This window comes from Callithrix jacchus, chromosome 7 (genome assembly GCF_049354715.1).
Source record: "Callithrix jacchus isolate 240 chromosome 7, calJac240_pri, whole genome shotgun sequence".
NCBI classification, from domain to species: Eukaryota; Metazoa; Chordata; class Mammalia; order Primates; family Cebidae; genus Callithrix; species Callithrix jacchus.
In genome coordinates, this window is record NC_133508.1 from 46,262,478 (window position 1) to 46,286,400 (window position 23,923).

The window sequence follows — 23,923 nt, forward strand, 5'->3', positions numbered from 1 at the left end:
AGTCTAATAAATATTAGAGATGACGGTAGGCAATCTTATTTTTTTTTGCTGTTTATTTTCAGTAAAGGACTGACAGTTTCATCATTAAATATGATGCTTAGGGGCTAGGTGTGTGGCTCAAGCCTGTAGTCCAAGATCTTTGGGAGGGTGAGGCAAGAGGATCGCTTGAGTCCAGGAGTTCAAGATCACCCTGGGTAACATGGTGAAACACCATCTCTAAATTTAAAAAAGAAAAAAAAAATCATCCAGTTGTGGTAGTATACACCTGTAGTCCCAAATACTCAGGAGACTGAGGAGGGAGGATCACTGGAGTCCAGGAAGTTGAGGCTGTAGTGAGCCATGATTGCACTGCCGCATTCCAGCCCTGGTGACAGTGAGACTCTGTCTCAAAAAAAAGTACATATATATACATACACACATATGCACACACACACGAGACACTTAGTATAGTTTTTGAAAGTTATTCTTTTTTAGATTAAGGACATGTCCTGTCATTCCTAATCTGCTATAATTCATCATTACAAAGAACACTGCATTTCACTGACTGAACTTTATGCAACTGTGGAAACAAATGCACTTCTTTCTCAGTGAATTTTATTACATGGCAACCTGCATTTCCAAAGACTGCCTTAACAGTATCTCCCACCTCACATACTCTTTCATGTGACCTTGTCACTTCCCATCAAAAGATGGGGTCTTCCATAGCCCAAGGTGGGAGAATCGCTTGAACCCGGGAGGCAGAGATTGCAGTAAGCCAAGATCCTGCCACTGCACGCTAGCCTGGGCCACAAAGTGAGACCCTGTCTCAAAATAAATAAATAAATATGGGGTCTATAACCAAGTGCAATGGCTCATGCCTATAATCCCAGTACCTTGAGAAGCTGAGATAGGAGGAACACTTGAGCCCAGAAATTCGAGGCCAGCCTGGGCAACACAGAGAGACCCAATTTCTACAAAAAATAAAAATATTAGCCAGGCACGGCATCATGTACCTGTAGACCCAACTACTCGGGAGGTTGAGGTGGGAGCATTGCTTGAGCCTGGCGGGGGGTCAAGGCTGCAGTGAGCTGTGATTGTGCCACTGCACTCTAGCCTAAATGACATCAAAACCCTGTCTAAAAAAAAAAAAAATCCTACTTGCTCTTCCCCTGAATGTGAACTGGACTCAGCAACTGCTTTGTAAACAATATAACACAGTAGCAATGATGCTGCGTAACTTCTAAGGCTAGGTCAGAAATGGACACAGAATGCAGTCAACCATCATGTTGTGAGAAGCCCAAGCCAAATGCAGCGGCCAAGTATAGGTATGATAGGTGACTATCCCAGATGAGCCCAGCTTCAGACTCACCATCACAGCCAGGTGCAGACATGTGAGTAAAGAAGATCATAGCTGTTTATGTCACACCCAGCCATTTGTGTCTTTCCATCTGAGGCACCAGAAATCATGGCACAAAGATAAGATACCCTTACTGCCCCATTCAAAATTCCTGAAACATGGAATCCATAAACATAGAATCCATAACAAAGAAGTTATTTTATACCTTTTTGGATGGTATGTCATGCAACAGCAGGAACACAAGATTAGAGTCTCTCCTGGTAAACTATCTTTGCATTTCTGGGATAAATCCTACTTGGTCACCATGTAGTATTTTTTATACACTGCTGGGTTCACTTTGGTAATATTCCACTTAAGAAGTTTTATGTTTCTCTTAGTGAAGTGAGAGACCGGCCTACAAAAAAAAAGTTTCCTTCTTAGAATGTATTTATATGGTTCTGAGATCAAAGTTAAATTTAGCATTTTATAAAAAGTTGTGAGGCCTGCCTTCTTTTCGTAGCCTCTGACAAATTGGTTAAAGATTTATTTGTTGATTAAATATCGGGACATTCACCTGTAAAACTGCCTGGGGCTAGTGATGGGAAATGGATACTTAAACCAATGATCCAGTTTCGTTTTTTGAGATGTAGTCTCACTCTGTCACCATGCTGGAGTACAGTGGCGTGATTTCAGCTCACTATAACCTCTGCCTCCCAGGTTCAAGTAATTCTCCGGCCTCAGCCTCCCAAGTAGCTGAGACTACAGGGGCGCATCACCATGCCCAGCTAATTTTTAAAATTTTTAGTAGAGATGGGGATTCACCACATTTGTTCACGAGGTTTTGAACTCTTGACCTCGTGAACCACCTGCCTCAGCCTTCCAAACTGCTGGGATTACAGGTGTGAGCCACGTAGCCAGCCAATGATCCAGTTTCTTTAATAATTATTAGTGTGTTTGGAATATCTTTTCTAAGTCAGTTTTGAGAATTTTGTTATCTGTTTTGAAATTTCCTGTTGTAAAATTTTTTGCAGTAGCCCTTATACATGGGTGGCTTTGTATATTTAAAATTCTCTCTGGCTACCTGCACTGGTTGTTTCTAATACTGTTTACTTGTCCTCTTTTGTTTTCAAGTTCAGTCTTGTATCATATTCATATTTTTTTTTTCCTCACCTCCCAGGTCCAAGTGATTTTCCTACCTCAGCCTCCAGAGTATCTGGGATTATGGGCACCCACCACCATGCCCAGCTAATTTTTGTATTTTTAGTAGAGACAGGGTTTCACCATGTTGGTCAGGCTGCTCTCGCCTGACCTCAAGTGATCCTCCCACTTTGGCCTCCTAAAGTGCTGGGATTACAGGTGTAAGCCACCACGCCCAGCCTATATTGGTATTTTCATATAATCAGCTTTTGATTTAAGGCGGATCATCTCATTTTTTCCATCTTATTTCATTAATATCTGCTATTACCTTTATTGTTTCATTTTAAAAAACTGCTTTCTTTTGTGGTTATTCTTTTTCTATTGTCCTTAATAAAATCTTAGCTTTTTTTGGTGGGGGGACATAGTCTTGGCTCTTTCTCGCAGGCTGGAGTACAGCGGCGTGATCTCGGCTCATTGCAATCTACACCTCCTGGGTTCAAGCGATTCTCCTGCCTCGGCGTCATGAGTAGCTGAGATTACAGATGCATGCCACCACACCCAGCTAATTCTTCTATTTTTTAGTAGAGATGTGGTTTCACCACATTGATCAGGCTGGTCTTGAACTCCTGACCTTGTGATCCTCCCTCCTTGGCCTCCCAAAGTACTGGGATTACAGGCATGAGCCACTGCGCTGGCAAATCTTAGCTTTTTTAAAAAAAAATAGAGTCGGAGTCTCACTATGTTGCTCAAGCTGGTCTCAAACTCCTTGCCTCAAGTGATCCTCCTGCCTCAGCCTCACAACATGCTGAGATTACAGGTGTAAAATCTTAGCTTTTAATTTCAAATCATCCTAGGTTTTTAAAAGCAGTGTCCCACAGATTCTAATCTGAGATTACTAGTATTTAGCTCCCTGTCCCACAGTAACTGTTGACTAGATTGAACTACTTCTTGATTAACAGGTGTGAAAGTGAGAGGGAAGAAGGTCCTTGGGCAACCCAAAACCACAGTAAAAGCAAACCAGGGCCGACAATCCACACGGCTACTTACGAGGGTGGACTAAATGGCAGCAGACTACTGTCGACTGTGTCAGGGCCAGGGGAAGGCTGCTCTGGGTGAGGTGATATGGAGGATACAGAGCACAGTCCTTAAAGCTTGGCTCCTCACCCCACCCTCCTTGAGGATGGCAATGAGCCCTAGTCAGTCACCAAATTATTGCCAAAGCTGCAGAGATGGAGCCCTTGGTCCCTGTGCCATTCTTCTGCCTCTGGATAAACCGGCAACTACATGTTGGTTTTTCGGGTTTCCTTTTTTGGGGGATGGGGTGGGTGGGGGAGTGGGAGAGGTGTTTTTTGAAGTGTCAAAGTTTTCAAAGAAAAAGGAGATTGTAGGCTAAGTGAAAACACTGAAAGAGTAGTAACTGATGGTCAAGGGGCGGGGGACATGGCTCTGCTGGTAGCAGTGTGCTTGATATAATCTCTCAGGAGGATTCAAGGCACTGGGTACCAAAGGCCTTAAAAATGCATACACTATTTTAAGTAAATACTTCTAGGTCTGAATCTTAAGGAAAGAAATAACTGACCCAAATAATAAGACAAAGTCACCCCTTAAGATTTTTTTTTGCAGCAGTTACCCCTACTCCCCGCAAAATACCACAAAAACTGAAAATAATTTAAATGTTCAAAACTGGAAGTTGGTTAACATTATGATATCTTTTAAAAATGGAACCATCAAAAAGGACTCCATAGATACATGCTTTAAGCAAAATATCAAATACAGATAAATTTTAAATACTTATAAAATAAAAATAAAATAAAAAAATAGGTTATAGAACAGAATGAGGCCATTTCTGGGGTTTAAAATATTTATTGATATATGCCTAGAAACAGTCTGAAGAATATGGGCTGAAATGTTAATTAGCAGCTGTCTCTTACTGATGGAATTACTGATTTTAATTTTCTACTGTATATTTTTCTGTGTTTTTAAGGGGGAGAGAAATCACTAAAAACACACCCCTTCCCTTTCCCCCTAACAACGATAAAGCCAAACTTAAGTGTACTATGATTTTTAACTGCAGTAGTAGAATTCTAAGTGAGTCAATCCACCAGATTAATATTTTTTTAAAATCAAGACAGGGTCTCACTCTGTTTCCCAGGCTGAAGTGCAGTGGTGTGATCGTGGCTCATTATAGCCTAGACCTCCTGGGTTCAAATGACTATAAGCATGTGGCACTACACCTGGCTAATTTTTTTGTTTTTATTTTTTTGTAGAGACAGGGTCTCAACATGTTACCCAGACTGGTCTTGAATTCCTGGGCTCAAGTGATCCTCCCTTCTCGGCCTCCAGAAGTGCAAGGATTATAGGCATGATGCCCTGTGCCCAGCCAGATTAATATTTTAAAGAGAAGAAGGCAGTAATGCAACTTTTTTTTTAAGGTGCATTTTTTTTTTTGGAATAAGGGGCAACAAGTATGCAACTTACTCTCGAATGGTTCAGGTGGGGGAAAAAAAAACACACACACAGGGGCCCACACTAACACACAAAAAAGGAGGGTTAAAGTAACGTGATAAGGTGTTAATACTTGCAGAATCTGACTAAAGAATATATGGGAATGCTTTATACACTTTTTGCAAATTCTTTAAAGTTTAAAATTATTTTAAACTAAATGGTTTTTAAAACAATTATGCACAGAATAACCCAAACTTTATGAAATTCAAGTGTTACACATGAAATAAATTTGTGTGTATCTGTGTATGTTTTTGTGAGAGGGAGAATAGTTGAGAATAATTAGAATTAGAATAATTAGGTTGAGAATTAAGAATTCTGTTCCATTTAGTCCAGTTAGAGTATTAAAAAACCTAAGCAGTGGCAAGGTATGGTGGATCACAACTACAATCCCAGCACTTTAGGAGGCCAAGGCGAGTGGATCACAAGATCAGGTGATCAAGACCAGCCTGATCAACACAGTGAAAACCCCATCTCTACTAAAAATACAAAAACAACAACAACAACAAAAAAATTAGCCGAGCATGGTGGTGCAGGCCTGTAATCCCAGCTATTCAGGAAGCTAAGGCAGGAGAATTACCTGAACTGGCAAGGCAGAGGTTGCAATGAGCCAAGTTGTGCTGCTGCACTCCAGCCTGGGCAACAGAGTGAGACTCTGTCTTAAAAAAAAAAAAAAAAAAAAAAAAAAAACCTAAGAAGTACTACATACATATAAAATTTTAGACCACATTTTCAGCCCAGGTAAGAGTCAAGAGTTCATATAAATTTGTGGATGGAGTGAAAAGAACCCTGCCACAAATGTGCTACAGAGCCCTGCATCATCTCCGCAACAAAACACCCTGGGTTCAAAAATCTACTTCATCAAAGATCAAGAATAACTCTGGGTGGAACTGTGAAATAAGTGGAAAGTTAAAGAATACAAAGCACAAAGTCCAGAAAGTGCTGTCTGCAGTGTTCAGGGTAGGCATTAGCTTTAGGAAACCCTCTGTGGTATACAGGCTCTCTCAGTGGCCAACTGTTTGGTGATCTGCACATTTTTAGCACAGAACCTGGAAATGATACAGCTGTGCTGGTCATTACAGAACTCTCTTTTTGTGTGACAGAATTGTGATAGGATCCCAGGACCTAACCCAGAAGGAAGCGGAACCATGTTTCTGCCTAGAGAAGGGGATGCAGCAGATTCCAGGACACCGATCAAACAAATTTCCATCACAGTGCCCTTTGCTACCTTATGAGACAGTCTGCATCTCAACAGCTCTAGGATACAAACGAAGCACCTAGATTTATACTTTATCACTGTAAGTTGGCCAAGGAATCCCACTGTGAATAAAGAATTTCTATGATAATAAAATCCCACTTTTTTTTTTCTATAAAAAGCAAACTTTGTCCCAAATGCAAGCACTTATCACAGAGTTTCCTTGGGGGAGGCCTACCTCTAAGGCCCTAGTTCTCGGCTCATCCCCACTCCATGACCTGGACAAGACCTGTGAAGGTGCCAATTTTAGTATCACTGTGCCTCAGTTTCTCCACCTGGCATGTGCAGTGATACTGACAGCCCTCATAGACTTATGGGAAGATTGCTGAGCTGAAGACTATAAAATGTTCTTAGTTGCAAGGGCAAAAGAGTAATAAACACAAGGTCAAAGCAGCATTGAAAAATCTTTTTAAACTGCAACCACTTCTTTCTTTAGAAACAGAACCACAGGGAGGATCAAAGGGGTGTCACCATTGACTGCTGCTCTCAAGGCCCCACCCTCTACCTGGGAGAAACCCCAAAGAGAGGTCTGCCATGATTTTCACCTTGACTAACAAAATCTCAAGACAAGTTGTACAATGGTTTCCCGGAACATTCTGAGTAGAAGAAACGGGAAACCAACGCAGCTTGCACAGCTTGTTGCCTTCTATGAATGCTGGTGTTAAAAGCAAAAGGCAGCCTTGGGAGGAAGAAGTGCAAACACAGAGGGAAAACATTGTTTCCTGTTTCCCCTTGTCTCTCTCTCTCTGCCACAAATGCCTGGTACAATGACTCTACTAGGTTGAAGCAGCTTGCACAGTAAAATGCTTAACCTTGGCTAAGTTAACCTCCTCAGCCATTAAAAAAAGGGGGGAGGGCTAGCAAAAATCAAGCTTATAGGAAATAAACCTAATCAAAGCCAAGCAGTAACAAAGGGCACCAGAAACATTTCTACTGTATCACATCCCACAGGCTGGCCAAGAGCCTGGAATTTTCATTACAACTTTCAAAGAGAGCGAGAGGAGGAGGAAAAAAGATTTCGCAAAAGCATTATCAAGGCCCCAACCCAGGAGGCCCTGCTGTACAACCAAAATTTGTAAGAGGTCAGCCTTTCAGGGAGTCAAAAACTCAGCATGTGGAAACTGGCAGGCCTTTTATATAGTGGGAGGGGTTCTTAAAACGACTACTGTTTCGCACTGAAGTCTCCGAGTTTCACAGATCATTAAAAGTTTCTGAACCACAGAGAAAGGAGGGCAGAGTTAAGGAAATAAATCAAAAGTTCCTCTGGGATGCACAAATGCCTACTAGGAACAGGCTTTCAGCACGAATATCCTCCACATTAAACAACAGGGAGGACTTTTCAAAATAAAAGCAGAAAAGAGATTCATTTTGTTATAAGCAATGCAGGTTCCCTTTGGTGTAAAGGTTATGTGTGCTATAAAAAATGACTCCTGCCGTGAGCGTTGTACGTAGGTGGAGGCTGGGCTTGGGGCAAGGGGTAGTGGTCAAAGAGAACAAGTAGAAGTGAATAAAATGCCAGAGAATGCTGTGTTTGGGGGTACCCAGACAAGTCTAAATGTCCTCTAATGATTTGGGGATAGGATGTGAGGTAGGAGAATGGTATTGGAAAGGAATTTCTTTTACATTTATTCCTTGCCCAAGAACTGAAATCATTTCCCCACAGCCAGAAAGAATTATCTTCTTTGTGTGTGCAACATACACAGTTGCAGACCTGGGGAAAACAGACCTTGCTGTTCTCAAGGAAGAGCCTCAAAGCCAAGGAAGCATCAGTTGTCTCAAAACCAGCAGAGGGAGTACAGCGTTTGAGAAGAGGAATGGACAACCGGATTCCTCGGGGTTTATGTTTAGCTCTGACAATGGTTGTAAAGCTGAGCTATCTACCATATCTTCTGCCCTTCTCTCCTATTATCCAGCAATAGTAAACGGAATGAAAAGCTGTACTACCTATGCAGATTGAATTAGCTTGTTGTAACAACCACATGAGGCAGCAGAGAGAAAAGTAGAACTGTCCACACTTCTGTCAGGATGCAGTTACAGTGAACAGCACTGTGTGGGGTAGAGAAATAGAGCAGGGGGAAGGCTCAGTGAAAGGCAGAAAGTCCAATTTGTGCTAAAATTTGAAAAACTGACAGAAAATACCAAAGCAATGATTTTACCTTAAAATCCAGGGCTCCTAGGCCAGTCTGTGAACAGTTCATCTCCAAAATCTTTGTTTATGAGGGGGCAGAAAGGAGAGCTCTGTCATTCAAGCTTTGCTTTCAACAGCTAATTTGAAACAAAAGCAGCACACACGAAGGCATATGTCTGCTAAATGGTTGCTTGCTATCTCAATCTTTAGCCGCAGTTTATTAAAACATGTAGGAATGGTTGATTAACTGGTGCTAAGATTATCAACATGGACAAGTTCCTGGGGAGGGCCTGGGTTCATGATCATAGCTAATGGTCCCTCTCCCAGGAGCAAAGAGCCTACTATTTCATGCATGATTGTGCTGTGCTTTGGCACTGGAAATCTCTGCTCAGGTCCATTCTAAGTATCGAAATCATGTAATTAATGGTTAGTCTGGGTATGCACTACTCAGTCGTGCAATGTTTTTTACTAAATCCGAACATTAATTCTTTTTCATTGCAGGAAATGAGAGCTGGGATAAAGACATGCTTACAGAACAAACAAATGTATATGTGACTTTATGTAGTCTAGGAACTGTGCGCTGATGCACACACCGCAGGCGCTGAGTTAACACACATGCATGCCTGCCTGCCTGCCTGCTGGGTCAAGGAGGGCTGGAGAGGGGAGGGGGGCTGCCCTGGCTGGGGGACATGGCTGGGGCCATTGTTGCCACTTTCTCCTCTTTGAGGACATCAGGTTTTACAGAGGGCCAAATAATAAAGGTCCAGAAGACCTCACCCAGAATGGCTGTTGCAGGAAGCAGAGGTCTGAGCAGCCTGTAGCTAGAAGCCTGGGCAGGGGGTGTGCCAACTACACGGGCCCACGTGAGGAAGATGTTATGGCAATAATTTTCTACGTCTCCAAGGGACATGATCAGGACAAAGTGAAGTGATGCAGATTTCGGCTTAACAAAACAAAGCAGCCCGAATAATGAAACTGTCCAAAACTACAATGGTTGCATTTAAAGGGTTCGATGTCCCTATTCTGTAGGAACACTGTAGAAGATTCACATAGCGAGAAATACCTCAATAGATGAGAAAGTTACTTCAAGGACTTTCTTCGGCAAGGCATTTCAAATAAGTTTTAACATTTAAAACAGGTACCCTTCAAAGAGCTTCAAGCCCCAAGTGTAGATCTTCCAGGATGCCCAAGACTCCTCAAGCCCTCATCCTTCCATCGCAGTTAATGTCCACACTACGTTGTTGGGCACTTGGTTTCCCTCCAGCTTGCACTGTGCAGCCAGCCAGACGTCCCCAGGGAGTACAACCGCAGCTCCCTATTTTCTCCCCATGCTCCGTAAGCCCAGTAAATGACTGATGACTGACTGGTATTAGGAAAAAACTAATAACATTTTACATTCACACTATCTAGTTAAACATCTCAAATAACAGACTTCCAGAAAAATGTGCAACAAATGTAAGTATTTATAGACATGCCCAGTAAGATATGCAGCATTTGGAGAAATAGTAATTAGAACACAGTGCTGTACAAAATAGTACACTTTTGTTAGAGTCTAAGCTATACTGGACAAAATGGTTATTCCTATTTATAAACATGGACATCTTAATAAAAATACAAAATGATTACATAAAGAAGCTTTAAATCCTTTAACTTATCTGGTGGCAATAATATGAACAGAGGCACTTTTCTTCTGAGTCATCTGATAGATTTATGCAAAAGAAATAAGGGCTTCACATTTTTGTTTAAGAGATGGGGTCTTCCTAGGTTGCCCAGGCTGGATGCAAGATACCCTCCTGCCTCAGCCTCTCAGGTGGCTGGAACTATAAAAGGAGCATGCTACCATGCCCTGCTAGAACTTCAAGTTTTGATGACCAAATTCAGCCCAGAAAACAAACAAATGCCAATATTCTCGTGAATAGTACCAGATGAGCCAGCTTCCCACCCAATCTCCCATAAGGTGGCAGACATATAAGGAAAGCTAACCTTGGACCTTTCAGGCCAACCCATCTACCAGCTGATACTATAGAGTGAGCTTTGGACACACGACATGAAAACAAATGGCCAGCTGAGTCCTGCCTAAATTTCTGATCTAAAGTTATTAAAACTATAATATTTATAGTTTTTTTTTTGAGACGGAGTTTCCCTCTTGTTACCCAGACTGGAGTGCAATGGCGCAATCTCGGCTCACTGCAACCTCCGCCTCCTGGGTTCAGGCAATTCTCCTGCTTCAGCCTCCTGAGTAGCTGGGATTACAGACACGTGCCACCATGCCCAGCTAATTTTTTGTATTTTTAGTAGAGACGGGGTTTCAACATGTTGACCAGGATGGTCTCGATCTCTTGACCTCGTGATCCACCCGCCTCAGCCTCCCAAAGTACTGGGATTACAGGCATGAGCCACCACACCTGGCCAATATTTACAGTTTTAAGCCACTGAATTAAATATACTAAAAGGTTTTGGTTTTGTGAAATTCATTTAAAAGTTTAGGGTTCTTTTTAGCCTCACATTATCCAAAACGTATAGTCTACCCCCAAGTTTACTGGCACTGTGCTTCATTCTGTGAAACTAGCCATGTATACAGATTCATTGGGCCTATTTCGTTTAGAACTTAATTATTCTTCCTATTGTTCCACTCCCTCAACAACTTAAGGCCACAAACCTCTGACCTAATTCAACGTGTCTCATTAGCACATTTCCAAAACAGAGCACTTCTGATCTTAGAAGCTTTGTGCCTAAGTCAATAATCACCATGTCCCAAAGGTGCTGGACAAATGCTGCTCCAGCCCTGAAAATAATCAAACACATAAATATTAAGTTACTATTAATATTTCTTGCCAAACAACAATCACAAAAATCCACCTCCTGCACATGGGAACAAAGCGACAATGGCAGCAGCTGCAAACGCAGAAGCAAAGCATCACTGAAGAAAGTCTCCAGCTTAACTTTCCCCCAACACCCTCAGTGGTGGTTCACTCATATAGCAAAGACATGGGATAAAAAAATTCCACAGACTGTTTTCAAGATAATAAAATGGCATATGATGATGACTCACTAACAGACTAAAAGGAAAAAAAAATCCATCAACAGTCATAGGATGCTTACGAAGCTGCAGAGATCTGGCAACACTATAAAGCTCCTCCACCTCCCCTGGCTCTCCCCTCCAGTACACACATGTACGTGGGACATACAGAATGTGTGTGGTTCATGTGCACACCCTTTAGGGATTATTTTGAAGCCAAGTTGCAATTGGCTAATGGCTTTACTCTACTGCTTAAGACAGTATTTTATTCTTGACTGGCTCAATAAACCTGCTGAGAAACATAAACAATGGATTTCAATCTTATAAATAATCTAGAACACAGAACCGCTGTGCAAACAGTAGAGTTGATTTACTGTGCACAGTAGACAGAACAGGAAGGACCAGTGTGTCACAGTGAACCCCAAATCCTAGTCCCATTGTCCTGGGACAGTAGAGTTCACAAGGGTTTTCTGTTTATTACACAAAGTCTAAGGCCTGGGATATTCAGGTTTCAAGCTGGTCTTAAAAATGAGCAACAAAGCAGATCAGGAAGAGGAGCTTTACTGTTGCCAGATCTCTGCAGCTTTGTAAGCTTCCTATGACTGTTGATGGATTTTTTTTCCTTTAGTCTGTTAGACATTGCTCACACTGAAGAGCAAAAGATGAGCAAAATGTTTCTTTGACAACAATTTGGAGTTTTCATGTCTTAGGACCAATAATTATCTATCTAGGGTTACGATGTATTTCTAACCCATTATTTATAGGTGTGTGAACATACACACACATTTCATTTTAAGTAAGGCCTGTTAGAGAACTCTAAGGGTACCACAAAGAGGTATTAAAATGAGGTCCCTATGTATTCTATGTATAGAAATACATAGAAGTATATGTATTCTATATAAATACATATACGCACTCATGCACACAAGTGTACAGAATAAAAACACACGAAAAAGAGGAATCAGAGTCAAGTCCAAGACTAAAATAAATCTTAATTTTCTGGGTTTTTTGTTTTTCGAGACAGAGTCTCACTCTGTTGCCCAGGCTGGAGCGTAGCGGCATGATCTCAGCTCACTGCAGCCTCGACCTCCTGGGCTCAGGTGATCTTCCTGCCTCAGCCTCCCAAGTAGCTGGAACCAGCATACCCAGCTAATTATTATTATTTTTTTTTGTAGAGATGGGAGTTTCACCATGTTGCCTAGGCTAGACTTGAACTCCTTGGCTCAAGTGATCCTCCCAAAATGCTGACAACATGAGCCACTGTACCTGGAGGGTGGAACACTACAGAACTCTGCTAAGAGAGATGAAATGGGCCCTTTGTGTAACAGCAACCAGCCTGGGGAGGAACAGAGGCACCCCCAGCAAGACCTTTAGAAATGAGGGAACTTCAGCCAGGAGCGGTAGCTCATGCCTGTGATCCAAGCATTTTGGAAGGCCGAGGCAGGTCAATCACCTGAGTGTCGGGAGTTCTAGACCAGCCTGACGAACATGGAGAAACCCTGTCTCTACCAAAAACACAAAATTACCCAGGTGTGGTGGTACATGCCTGTAATACCAGCTACTCCTTGAATAAACTGGAGGCTGAGGCAGGAGAACTGCTTGAACCTGGGGGGCGGAGGTTGCAGTGAGCCGAGATCGCACCACTGCACTCCAGCCTGGACAACAAAAGCGAAACTCCATCTCAAAAATAAAAATAAACAAAAGAAATGAGAGAACTCAGGTACCTTTCAGAGAAGATCCCCGGCCCACCTGGCCCCTTCATTAGGGGCCATGAAGCTAAGCACCCTTGTTCAACTCAGACATTCCATCCTAGACAGCACAGGCCTGGGGTTACCAAAAGCTTCCCCAAAATCCTAACTTTGTCACCTGAGATTGTTTAGACATTTCAATAGTCAAATCCGGGGGATTATGATGTCACAATTGAGAGGATTCAGAAGAAGGATTTAAGACACTTCAGCAGAACAAAGAATTATATTTCCAAACTGGGGGAGAGGGGGTGACAGAAACATGGGCTATTAATACTGAAACTTAATTGAAAAATTAAACATCTCAGAAAACTCAGCTTAATAGAATTCTGGTATCTCAAAGGAAGGTTTCTCCTGTTTGCTTTTTCTATTTATCTAACACAATTAATGGTTTTCAAATTACATATGACAAAAAATAAAAATCTTACTAGCGGTGGGGGGATGCCTTTCCCATGTTGAGCAGCTGGCACTGAGACTGAGGTTAATGCTTTGCTTTTCAAAACGATATTATTAATTTTTCTCTATTTTCCTAAGCATTACTCAAGGGTATAGATTAAAAATGAACTAGTTATTGAAGGATTTTAATTTCAGATACATTTCAAAACTTAGTTTTAATGTCAGTTTTCTAACAGACTAGATAATTTTTAAAATATCAGCTAACTAGTTTTCAAAGTCAGAATGGGCTCATAGGTCTTACAAGGCTAAAAAAAAAACCTATCATATAAAATATAAGCTCCAAGTGGATAAACCCATTGAATGTAAGCACAACTTGAAAGTCTTTCTAAAGACCAATTCAAATCTTCCATTTGTTTTACTAGCTAATAAAATGGTGGAGTCTAGGCTTAAAAGTCCAGGTCACCAAGACACAGCCAAATCATAAGAAATGCAGGTTAGCAAACACCAGCAGTAAATAAATTACTGATCCTTGCAAGCAACATTCTGTTTAATTCTAACACTTTAAAAGTCCCAGGCATACTTCATTTGAGTGCAGTTTCTATAAGTAATACATTTCATATAATTAAAGCATTCTCATGCCATTCCCACTAATTTTCATATGTAGGAAAACGCCAAGGTCAGGCTGTTTACACTGAGAACAGCAACTATCCAAGGCCCTTGGTTTAAAAAGTCACCTAATTTTTTAATACCTCCTTTTCTTTCCAACAGCAGCACCAAAAGTCTCTTACATGCAAATTACTTAACTGCTTCACTTATACAAGGGACTATCAGCCAGTCTCTTTTAGATTACCCTCGCTAAAACTGGACCACTGCCCAGTCAAACATCCATACAGTTCAGCGTATCAGAATTAACAGACTCAAGCCTCTGCTCCATATTAATGGGAACAAACTCTCAGCAGAGGAACAGCTATAGGATCATAGTACTTGCTGCCAAAACGCAGTGCCTGTTTCTACTGGCAATCACTTTCGCCTCAAATGGAAAATTCCAACTGTTTATATCTATGTGAGCACAAACTATTAAGAAAAACAGTATGGCACATAAATGTCTCTCATCTTAACCATCTTGCCAGTCCCTCAAATAACTTATATTTCTTTTTCATATATAAGGAATGCAAGTAAAAGAAAGCAATGCCTGAAAACACTGTGGAATTAAAATTTGAAGACTATGTAAACTTCATATTAATAAGAGGAGGCCATCCTTCTAAATAAAAAGGCTTATTAGAAACTGAAAGAGAGTCTGGCACAGTCTAACTCACATGCTATGACTGCATGCCACAAGGTAAAAAAAAGAACAAGAGTTTCTGTATAAAATAAGACAGGAGTTGCTGGGCGCGGTGGCTCACGCCTATAATCCCAGCAGTTTGGGAGGCCAAGGCGGGTGGATCACGAGGTCAAGAGATCGAGACCATCCTGGTCAACAAGGTGAAACCCCATCTCTACTAAAAATATAAAAATTAGCTGGGCATGGTGGTATGCGCCTGTAGTCCCAGCTACTTGGGAGGCTGAGGCAGAAGAATTGCTTGAACCCAGAAGGCAGAGGTTGCGGTGAGCTGAGATCGTGCCACTGCACTCCAGTCTGGGTAATAACAGCGAAACTCCGTCTCAAAAAAATAAATATAAATAAATAAATAAATAAATAAAATAAGACAGGAGTTACAATCATGTTTCTAGGAAAAAAAATGGGAGTGGGAATTGAGAAGAGAAACTATATTAAAAAACCCTGGCTGGGCGCAGTGGCTCACACCTGTAATCCCAGCACTTTGGGAGGCTGTGCTGGGTGGATCACTTGCAGTCAGGAGTTCTAGACCACCCTGGCCAACAATGGTGAAACTCCATCTCTGCTAAAAATACAAAAATTAGTAGGGCATGGTGGCACGCACCTGTGTTCCCAGCTACTCAGGAGACTGAGGTGGGAGAGTCACTTGAACCTGGGAGGTAGAGAGAACGGGGAGCTGGGATCATGCCACTGTACTCCAGCCTGGGCGACAGAGCAAGACTCCATCTCAAAAGAAAATCCTATTACTGACAATGGAAATAAGCCCAGATACTTTTCTATATGTTTGAAATAGTTTGTAATAATCAGAAAAACAAAATCAAGCCCTAATAGTGAAACACTTTATAACTTTAACAGAATAAAGACAGTATCATTTTAAGAAGAATGTACTGTGTAGGCTTGGAATTCTGCAAGTCTGCATTACTGTAAATATTGGAGCTTCCTAAATTTACTGTAATTTGGAATCCTCTGGGAAGCCTGTTAAATGCAGATTCTGGCTCAAGAGACAAGGACGAGCCCTGAGAATCTTCAAATTTAACAGTGATGGTGAGAGTGCTGGCCGGAGGAGCACATGTGAGTGGTGAGGATAGATGACATTTGTACAAGATGAACAAGGATTAAAAACAGAGATCTTCTAATGTACTGGTATGTGGCCCTGACAAATTTGTACATTCTCAGTAGCATCAACTGACTAAGGAAGTCCATACTTTGTTACGTAACATTAGATAAAGGATTAATGAGGCTAGGAAAATTGTTTATCTAAGGTTATAATCTGAAGTTAAATAAAACTTCAGGCTGGAAGCTCATACTGAACGCTAGAATCATTTTTAACCTCTTAATATTAACAGAATCTTGATTACTCAGTCTTAAAGCCCTTTCTCAATAGTATTTATTTTCTGCTGTGGAAATATGGTCTATGCAAACGACATTTTGTCTGAAGAAGAAAGGACAGTTAATAGCCAGCAGTTATGTACATATTTAATAGAATTCATTCCCAGAAATGTGGCCAAGAACAGTGGCTGATTTTCATGTTTTTTCTCAAATTAAAAATTTAAATCTCTAATACCTTTCATCCCATTACTCAAAGTTAAAAACATCAAAACTGGCTGCACTTTCACTGGGCCCTTAGTCCTATTCAAACAGTGACACATTTCCAGGAGAGAAAATCAAGATAAAAGGCAGGCTTCCATTCCCACTAACTTTCAACTTTCAGCTCCCCATCTGTCTTCCTACAATACTAAATTATGAGAAGAGCCCCCTCTTTGGCCCCATCCTATACATACTTCAGTAGCACAGCTCTCACTTCTCTTCTTAAAAGCCTTAAATCCCCACACTCACCCATACACATTCTTTGGAGGGAGTTCAAGATCCCTCAAAATCTACCCTCAAGCTATAATTTGGGCCTAAGTTCTACTGCACCTGCTTATGCAACCTCCACTCCAACCATGCTCGTGTACTTGCTGGGCACGTTTTACAATTTTCTCTCTCCGTGCCTTTAGTCATGGTATTTCCTATGGCTGGGAAGTTGCTTTTCCTTTACCTTCCCAACCACGGCCTGTCAAAAATGAATCCTTTCAAAGCCCAGTTGAAACATCACCCCTCCAATTAGACTTCTAGGAGCCTCTGTGCTCACTTTGTGGGGCCTGAACCTCCACCCACCAGGGCCCTCAGCACATTCTACCAAGCATGGCAAGTATGTAAATGTCATGCTGGCTCACTGCAGGGCAGGGATGGCACCTTGTTTCTCTTTATAGATACCCTACCCATTGTAGTGCTCGGTGGGTACCCAGAACTTTAAAAAGTTGAACTATATGCAATATTTAGTTCTGATAATGGGAAGTGAATGAAAATGAGTTTCTGCTATAGTAAATACCAATGCACCAGCAACTGGGATTACAAATGACATGAGCTTAATCTTTACTGGGCTAAGTGCTCAAAAATAAAAGGAAAGAGATGAGAAAGATAGCCAAAGCATGCCCCTTTTCACCTTCCATCTCCCTCCAGAGGCTAACACTTTGAGAGTACCTTTTGACTACCAAGCTGGGGCAGATCAAACTGTCTCCTCACCAATCTTAGTTGCACTGGAGACAAGCAATGCCAGGTCACTGAAGAAGTGCTCCTGGACTCTAATCCAGTGCTAGCTGAATTTGTGTAAGTAATAGGAGACACAGCTATAAACAAAGGCCAGGATTCAAGGGACAATTATCCAGGTGCCAGACGCAAAAAAGTCTTTGGTTCAAATAACAGGCATGTCCTCAGAGAAGAGATATGTCACCATCGTCTGAAAATTATCTCATGATTTAGAAGAAGACTGCGATGTATAGACAAATCAAATAAAAAATTATTTTTGGATCATCCATTATGATTCTCTATTAGGTCTCCTATTTTTTCAGGCATTATTTTAACATCAAAGGTCATGTAATCTATTTACCCAACAGTGGCAGGGCTCAAAGCTGAATCAAGAGGCCTAGTTCTCCACTGTCCTCCCAAAAGTTCAGAGACCAGATACTCTGTGATTTGTACAAATATACTAACACATAAGACTCTGATGTGGTTTATGAAAAACAGTGGCTTGAGAGAAGAGGTACACAGCCAAGGTGAATCTGAAATGCTCCACCCATATTCCTGACTACATTCCACCTACTGATTATATACTTTATAAGCATATTGAAGGAAGGTAAATGGTTATAGAGAAAGAGAGAATGGGGAAAAGTATAATAAACTATAGGAAATTTGCACAACCACAATACTAAAAGATTTGACATATAGTTATTCTCTTAGGTACCCTGAGGTTAACACATAATACCCATTCAACTAAGCCTCTATAAACAGTTGGGTTTTCCGCAATCACAGCCACCATTCCCACTTCAGTGGGTAGCAGTGTTCAGAGAAAAGCCAGATTTAGCTCCTGTGTAATAAACACCAGAAACCAAAAGAGCTAGGAAAGCTGTTTATGTCTATGCCCACCAGGAACCCTTCTCTGCTGTAACCACATGAATGAACTGGTAAGAATGGGAGTCAACAAAGCTTCAAGACAGAGGTTAACTAGGTGTTCCCCTCCACCTGCTCCTGGTTTTTTCAATTAAGAGTTGTTGGCAAGACAGATTAGTGTCTTTTTATACAGGCTCAGTATATTTACAAGCAGAAAGTCATCCTTTACTCTTCAAAGCATCTAGCTACCTTATGTAGTATTTAAGGTAGATAGGAAGAACAATCATTTTCAAGTATTTTTATGCACTCCTTACAGACATTAGCTCGTTTAAATTCTCAAAATAATCCAAGGGGTAGGAATTATCACCCTATTTTACAAACAGAAATTAAAGGACGGAGGGGATGAATAATCTGCTTAGGGTCCCAGAGCAAGTAAGCAGCAGAGAGGCAAGAATCATCACTTCGTTCTCAGGCATTGCAACAAGTAATCATGTACAGGCATTTTATAAAGACCGTAGCACCTACAATTTCAAGCAAAGAAACACCATTTTACAGAAAATAATTTTCCAGTTTTGTCAAGATTTGACCCAAGCTTTCCACAGAACAGCTCAAAGCAGACTGCACAGTTAAAAAGAGATCACCAAGTACTATAGTTACCAGTAAGGCCAAGAATAGAACACAGGTCTGCTGACCCTCGCATCGAGCCCAATCAGGCATGTTATTTTGGATGCTGACACCCTACTGATGTTTCAAGTCACTTGAGAATGGCAAAGAAATGAGTTAATAATTCTTGTAGACAGAAGAAAATGTAATCCAGGCATAGTAGCGTGGGGAGGATCACTTGAGCCCAGGAGTTTGAGACCAGCGTGGGCCACACAGCTAGATCTTATCCCATTAAAAAAAAGAGAAAGAGAATGTGAAAAGTATCTAGATTAGAGGGCTCTGCTATAAAAAGGGGCATGATCATAAGAATTCTACCCAGCAAGTTTTGAAGCAAGAACACTGGTACATGCAAATCTTACCTTCTGCAGTAAAAAGTAAAAAATGACCTCTGCCCTCCTCTCCCTGTGGGCTGTGAATGATTAGCTTGACTATGTTGATAACCAGAGAGGATAAGAAAATACAAGATGAGTGCCTCTTCACTTCATTATAATACTTACAGATTTAACCTACTAACAAACTCCTCCACCGCAATGCAAAAGACAGCAAGGACACTATTTAGCGAATGTCAGGAACAATAAATCCTCCATTGCTGCAAACAACTCTCTTCATTCATTCCCAAGATGGTGACTGATGAAGAGTTTGCAAACAGGAAGACTGCTGGGTGCCAGAGAAGGGAGGAGAATAGCTACAGGGTGGGAAATTGTGAAGGTGGAAGAGTGATGGGGAAAGTTCTCAGGAAAGAGGCTGCTGGAAAAAATAACCAGAGAACTAGCTCAAAAGGTTGGTGTACTGAGAACGTCTCTAAAGGAGAAAAAGGGCTGATTGTTTACTGAATCACACATCATCAATAAGAAGGGACAATCAAGAGCAAAAAGAAAATCAGAGTAAAAGAGCCTACCTAGGTTAAAGGTTACTCACATCTGCTTCCACTATGGAGATAAAACACTATATAAAATTACCCAGCATTTCCAAATGCCAGATGGTAGATTTTAGATGTAATGCTTAATCTTACAATTATAAGTTTACTTTTTAAAATAGAAAGATGGAATAACTGTCAAGAGATTTTTGTATTAACTTCTTCATGGTTTGCAAATTTTAGCAGAGCAGAGACAACTTGAGTTGAGAGGCTACAATCTGGACAATCACATATTCAGGGGAAATCCACTCACTGCTCTCTTTTTTACTGAGCCAGACCAAACCTACTACACTCAGGCAAAGGCATTTTAATTTTTAATCATATCAAACTTCAAATCATTGAATTCCCCCCAAAAAACGTAAAATACATATTTCAATATTCCATATTAAATAACTATATAACCTGTTATGGAAAGGGTAAAAAATACGTTGATTAAGCCGGGCATGGTGGCTCACGCCTATAATCCCAGCACTTTGGAAGGCTGAGGCGGGTAAATCATGAGGTCAAGAGATCGAGACCATCCTGGTCAACAAGGTGAAACCCCGTCTCTACTAAAAATACAAAAATTAGCTGGGCATGGTGGGGCCTGTAGTCCCAGCTACTCGGGAGGCTGAGGCCGGAGAATTGCTTGAACCCCGGAGGTGGAGGTTGTGGTGAGCCGAGATCGTGCCATTGCACTCCAGCCTGGGTAACAAGAGCGAAACCCCATCTCAAAAAAAAAAAAAAAAAAAAAAAAGAAATACGTTGATTATATAGATTGGCTTCATAATATATCTTAGTTTAATGTTTATAAACAGGTTTTCCTCTTTGTTTTTTACCATTCTCAATATGATCCATTCTAGCACGTGAGATGCATAATAAATTTGTCATTGACTGATACAAATCATCCATTTATATACACAAAACTATACTTGAAATCACAAAACCTTTCTTCCCCATCAGCTATCACTGTTCTTGAAGTATTATATACTAAAAGTGTCCAGAAAAACAGCTCATTTTTAAAAAGACAGAATTAAACAAGAGGAAATCAGTAACAGCATCCAATTTAAAAACTAAGCCAAAAAAACTCCAAATTCCCCCCAGCCCCAACTTTTCTAGTAGATATTCTTCCATCCATCTCCCACCTCCACTCCCTAAAAAAGCAGCTCAACCTCTAGGCAGATTAAACTTGGATGACTCCTCCCAAAGTCCTGAAGAGCATTTCTGGTTACTGAGTCCTCCCCTGGCCCTTAGACAGTGGAGTGGCTGGTCCAACTCCATCCCATCTGCCCTATCCCTTGGCCTAGCCAGAGGGAAGACTCTCTCCTCACCTGCCTCAACACCACCGGAAGGAGATGAGGAAGGAGGCAACGATAGGGAAATGACGATGAACCCCTTCCCAGCATTCTCTTCATATAATTTCACTCTGGATTTTCCTCAGCAAATCCTTCTATCTCACGTTTATGGGGAGTATTTGTCAGCTCTGCCCCCACCCAAGCTTTGTGAAATAAAAGGTAATTTTTTGTAAATCTCCTTTTAAACAACGTATAAGATTCCCTTGTTTATCTGTTCGGTGGAAAGTGCAAACTTTTAGAGCCAGAATATTAAAGAGTTAAAAACTACTCTTCAAAACAGAGCAACATTTAAAAATAGAAAAAATCTCCACAGAACTCAAAGTACAATAAGCTATAAACCTCTGGTTTGATGACTTCTGCCAATTACCAAACTCAAACTAGTGAGAAATGCTATTTCCTATCTCAGCCACTGTGTTTAAAATCAGATGTTAACTCTCCAACAGTCCCTCCCCCACAACTAACCCTCTGTTTCCAAAGACCTTTCTGTTCTTAGAGTTACAACAGAAGTCTATGTTCTTCAGGCAGATACGCATAATCTGTCACTTTACTATCTAAAATCATGAACTCAAATTAAAAGTCAGGGAGTAAAACCGAGAGCATCTGGAGGCCAGCCCGAGACTGAGCACAGCGCAGGGTTAAAGGAAACCATTTCACAAGATCAAATGTGGAGAAGCAGCAGGAGCAAAGAGGAAAAAATCAAGTTACATAAAGTCCAATTGTACTCACTGTTTCCTTATTGGGAAGCAGCTCCTTTCTAATTCTGAAGAAGTTCTTCCCGTACTGCCGGAGTCCCTTAACGAAGCGTTTCTGTGATAAAAAGAAACAAATGGGATGTAAAAACCAAAAACAAAACAGGATGTCAGCAAAGCAAAGATATCTACAATCAGCAGAATAACAACCACACAAAAAAACTCTCGGTGAGGGAATACTGACGAGGCCGGGAGAGAGAATGTCAGCAGCTCGGCTGAGACCTACTGGCCAGGGCAGGCCCAGACTACCTTCATGAGAACCCCAATCCCACCCACCAAGCTGGGCAGTGTGTGTAAAAGAAGGACGTCCTGGGTCTGAGACTAAGAAGCAATCTGTTCCCTCTGCCACCAGGCACATTCTGGTGCACGAAGGTAAAAATAAATATGCTCCATGTTTAAAAAAAAAACACAACTGCTCTCCTACCTGAGAACCAAGCTTCCCAGAAGTGTCAAGCAGAAAGGGGGAATAGAACCAAACCTGGTGACTCTTCTCCCGAAGGGAACCCTAGGGGGTTAAAAGGCGCTTTCCTTAATCCAAGGAATTCGCCAGGAGGCACCGGAAGGCACCGTTATCACGGAAGCCCACCGGGAACCCGAATCCCAGCCAGCCTGCTCCGCCATCCGTCACTAAAAGCCACTCCAAACCACCAGAGATAACTAGCACCCCTTCTGCCCTCCTGACGCCCCCTGCTGCACCCCCTCCTCCATTTTCACAGCAGTCTCAGATTCATCCCCAACCCCAGCCCGGAGACTTTCACTTTGTCCCATGCCGCCCGAGCACCCTTCCCCGCCCCGGTGGGGGCAGCTCCCGGCTCCGAGCCCCCACCTCGGGGCTCCCAGCCTGGTCCTGCGCGGCCGACTCCAGCAGCCACAGGTAAGCGCCCGGGGTCCGAGGCGGCGAGAGGCCGCCGCCTGTCACTGGGCTCCGGCTCCACAAAGCGCAGGGTGGAGGCGGCCGCAGGCGGCTCAGCGTGTGACCGCGGCGGGGCCGCGCGGCGCGGGGCGCGGGGGGCGCGGGGCTGGGGCGGCCGCCGCCGACGGGGGAGGAGGTAGGAGCGCAGCGCGCAGAGACCAGCGCGGCCGCGGGCGGCTGCAAAAGGCGGCCTGGATTGCCGCCGCACTCCCGCCCGCCGGCCCAGGCCCCTCGCTCGGGCTCCGTACCTGCCCCCAGGCCGACCCCAGCCCTGCGGCAGGAGCCTCCAGGGCCCCAGGTGCTGGAATTTGTATCCTCCTTCCAGACAGGAGAACATCAAGGCGGCAAAGCACAGAAACTTCCTCCCTACCGCGGCGAGCACGAGGAGAGGGCGCCCATGGGGCTGGGGCCCTTCCCCGGCTGCTGGGTCTCCAGCCCACACGCCGGATGGACGAGGTTGGCAGTACCACGGCTGCACGCCCTCCACCCCCGCCCCGCCTCAGCGGCTAAACTAGGGGCTGGCCCCAATGCCCCCCTCCCTCGTGGTCCCTTCCGGCCCGCGATTGTGGGCGGCCGCTCCCTCCCAGCCCAGGCATTAGCCTGCACTTCTTAGGGCGCCGCTTCACAACTAAATCACCACGGAAGCTTCCCAGCCAATAAATCACCTGCCTACCGGGCAGAGGGTCCCTCCCACTCCCTGTGTTTGAGACCCGCCAGGCGGATTCAGTGAAGGGCCAGACTTGGCTTCCTATTCCAGTAGTGGAGGGTTTGCGTTTTTGAATTTCACCCGTTGAGATATGACTCATCATTGTCGATTTGCAATATAATTCATACAGTTTGAAGGAAAAATCTGTCAAGGCACACAAAAACAGCAAGCTCTCCTCTACTGTGAGGAGGAGTGACCTTTGTTACTTGACAAAAGTAGCATTTATATGATCAACAGGCATCCTGGGCTGTGTGCACACAGCATATCCACATCAGAGATGGCGCAGAAAGATGGCCCTGCCCTCAAGGAGCTGCAGTCTGCCCAGGAAGGCAGACAGGTAAACAAACCAATCTTAGGGCCTGCAAGAAAAACAGCAGAGG

At 42.7% G+C, this 23,923-nt stretch overlaps 1 protein-coding gene across 18 annotated transcripts in view; it reads right to left on the minus strand.

Annotated features, from left to right (window-relative positions):
• The window catches only part of RERE (arginine-glutamic acid dipeptide repeats), a 466,088-nt gene that overhangs the window by 47,092 nt on the left and 395,073 nt on the right, over positions 1-23,923 (minus strand). For 13 of the 18 annotated variants that reach the window (XM_078330305.1, XM_078330303.1, XM_078330302.1 and 10 more), the window contains one exon: positions 21,902-21,982. In XM_078330305.1, the coding sequence (XP_078186431.1) occupies positions 21,902-21,982 (81 nt within the window). Of the gene's footprint in view, positions 1-21,901; positions 21,983-22,348; positions 22,430-22,750; positions 22,900-23,085; positions 23,468-23,923 lie in introns of those variants that run through there. The other 5 variants (XM_078330308.1, XM_035307609.3, XM_035307612.3 and 2 more) reach the window with 5 other exon arrangements.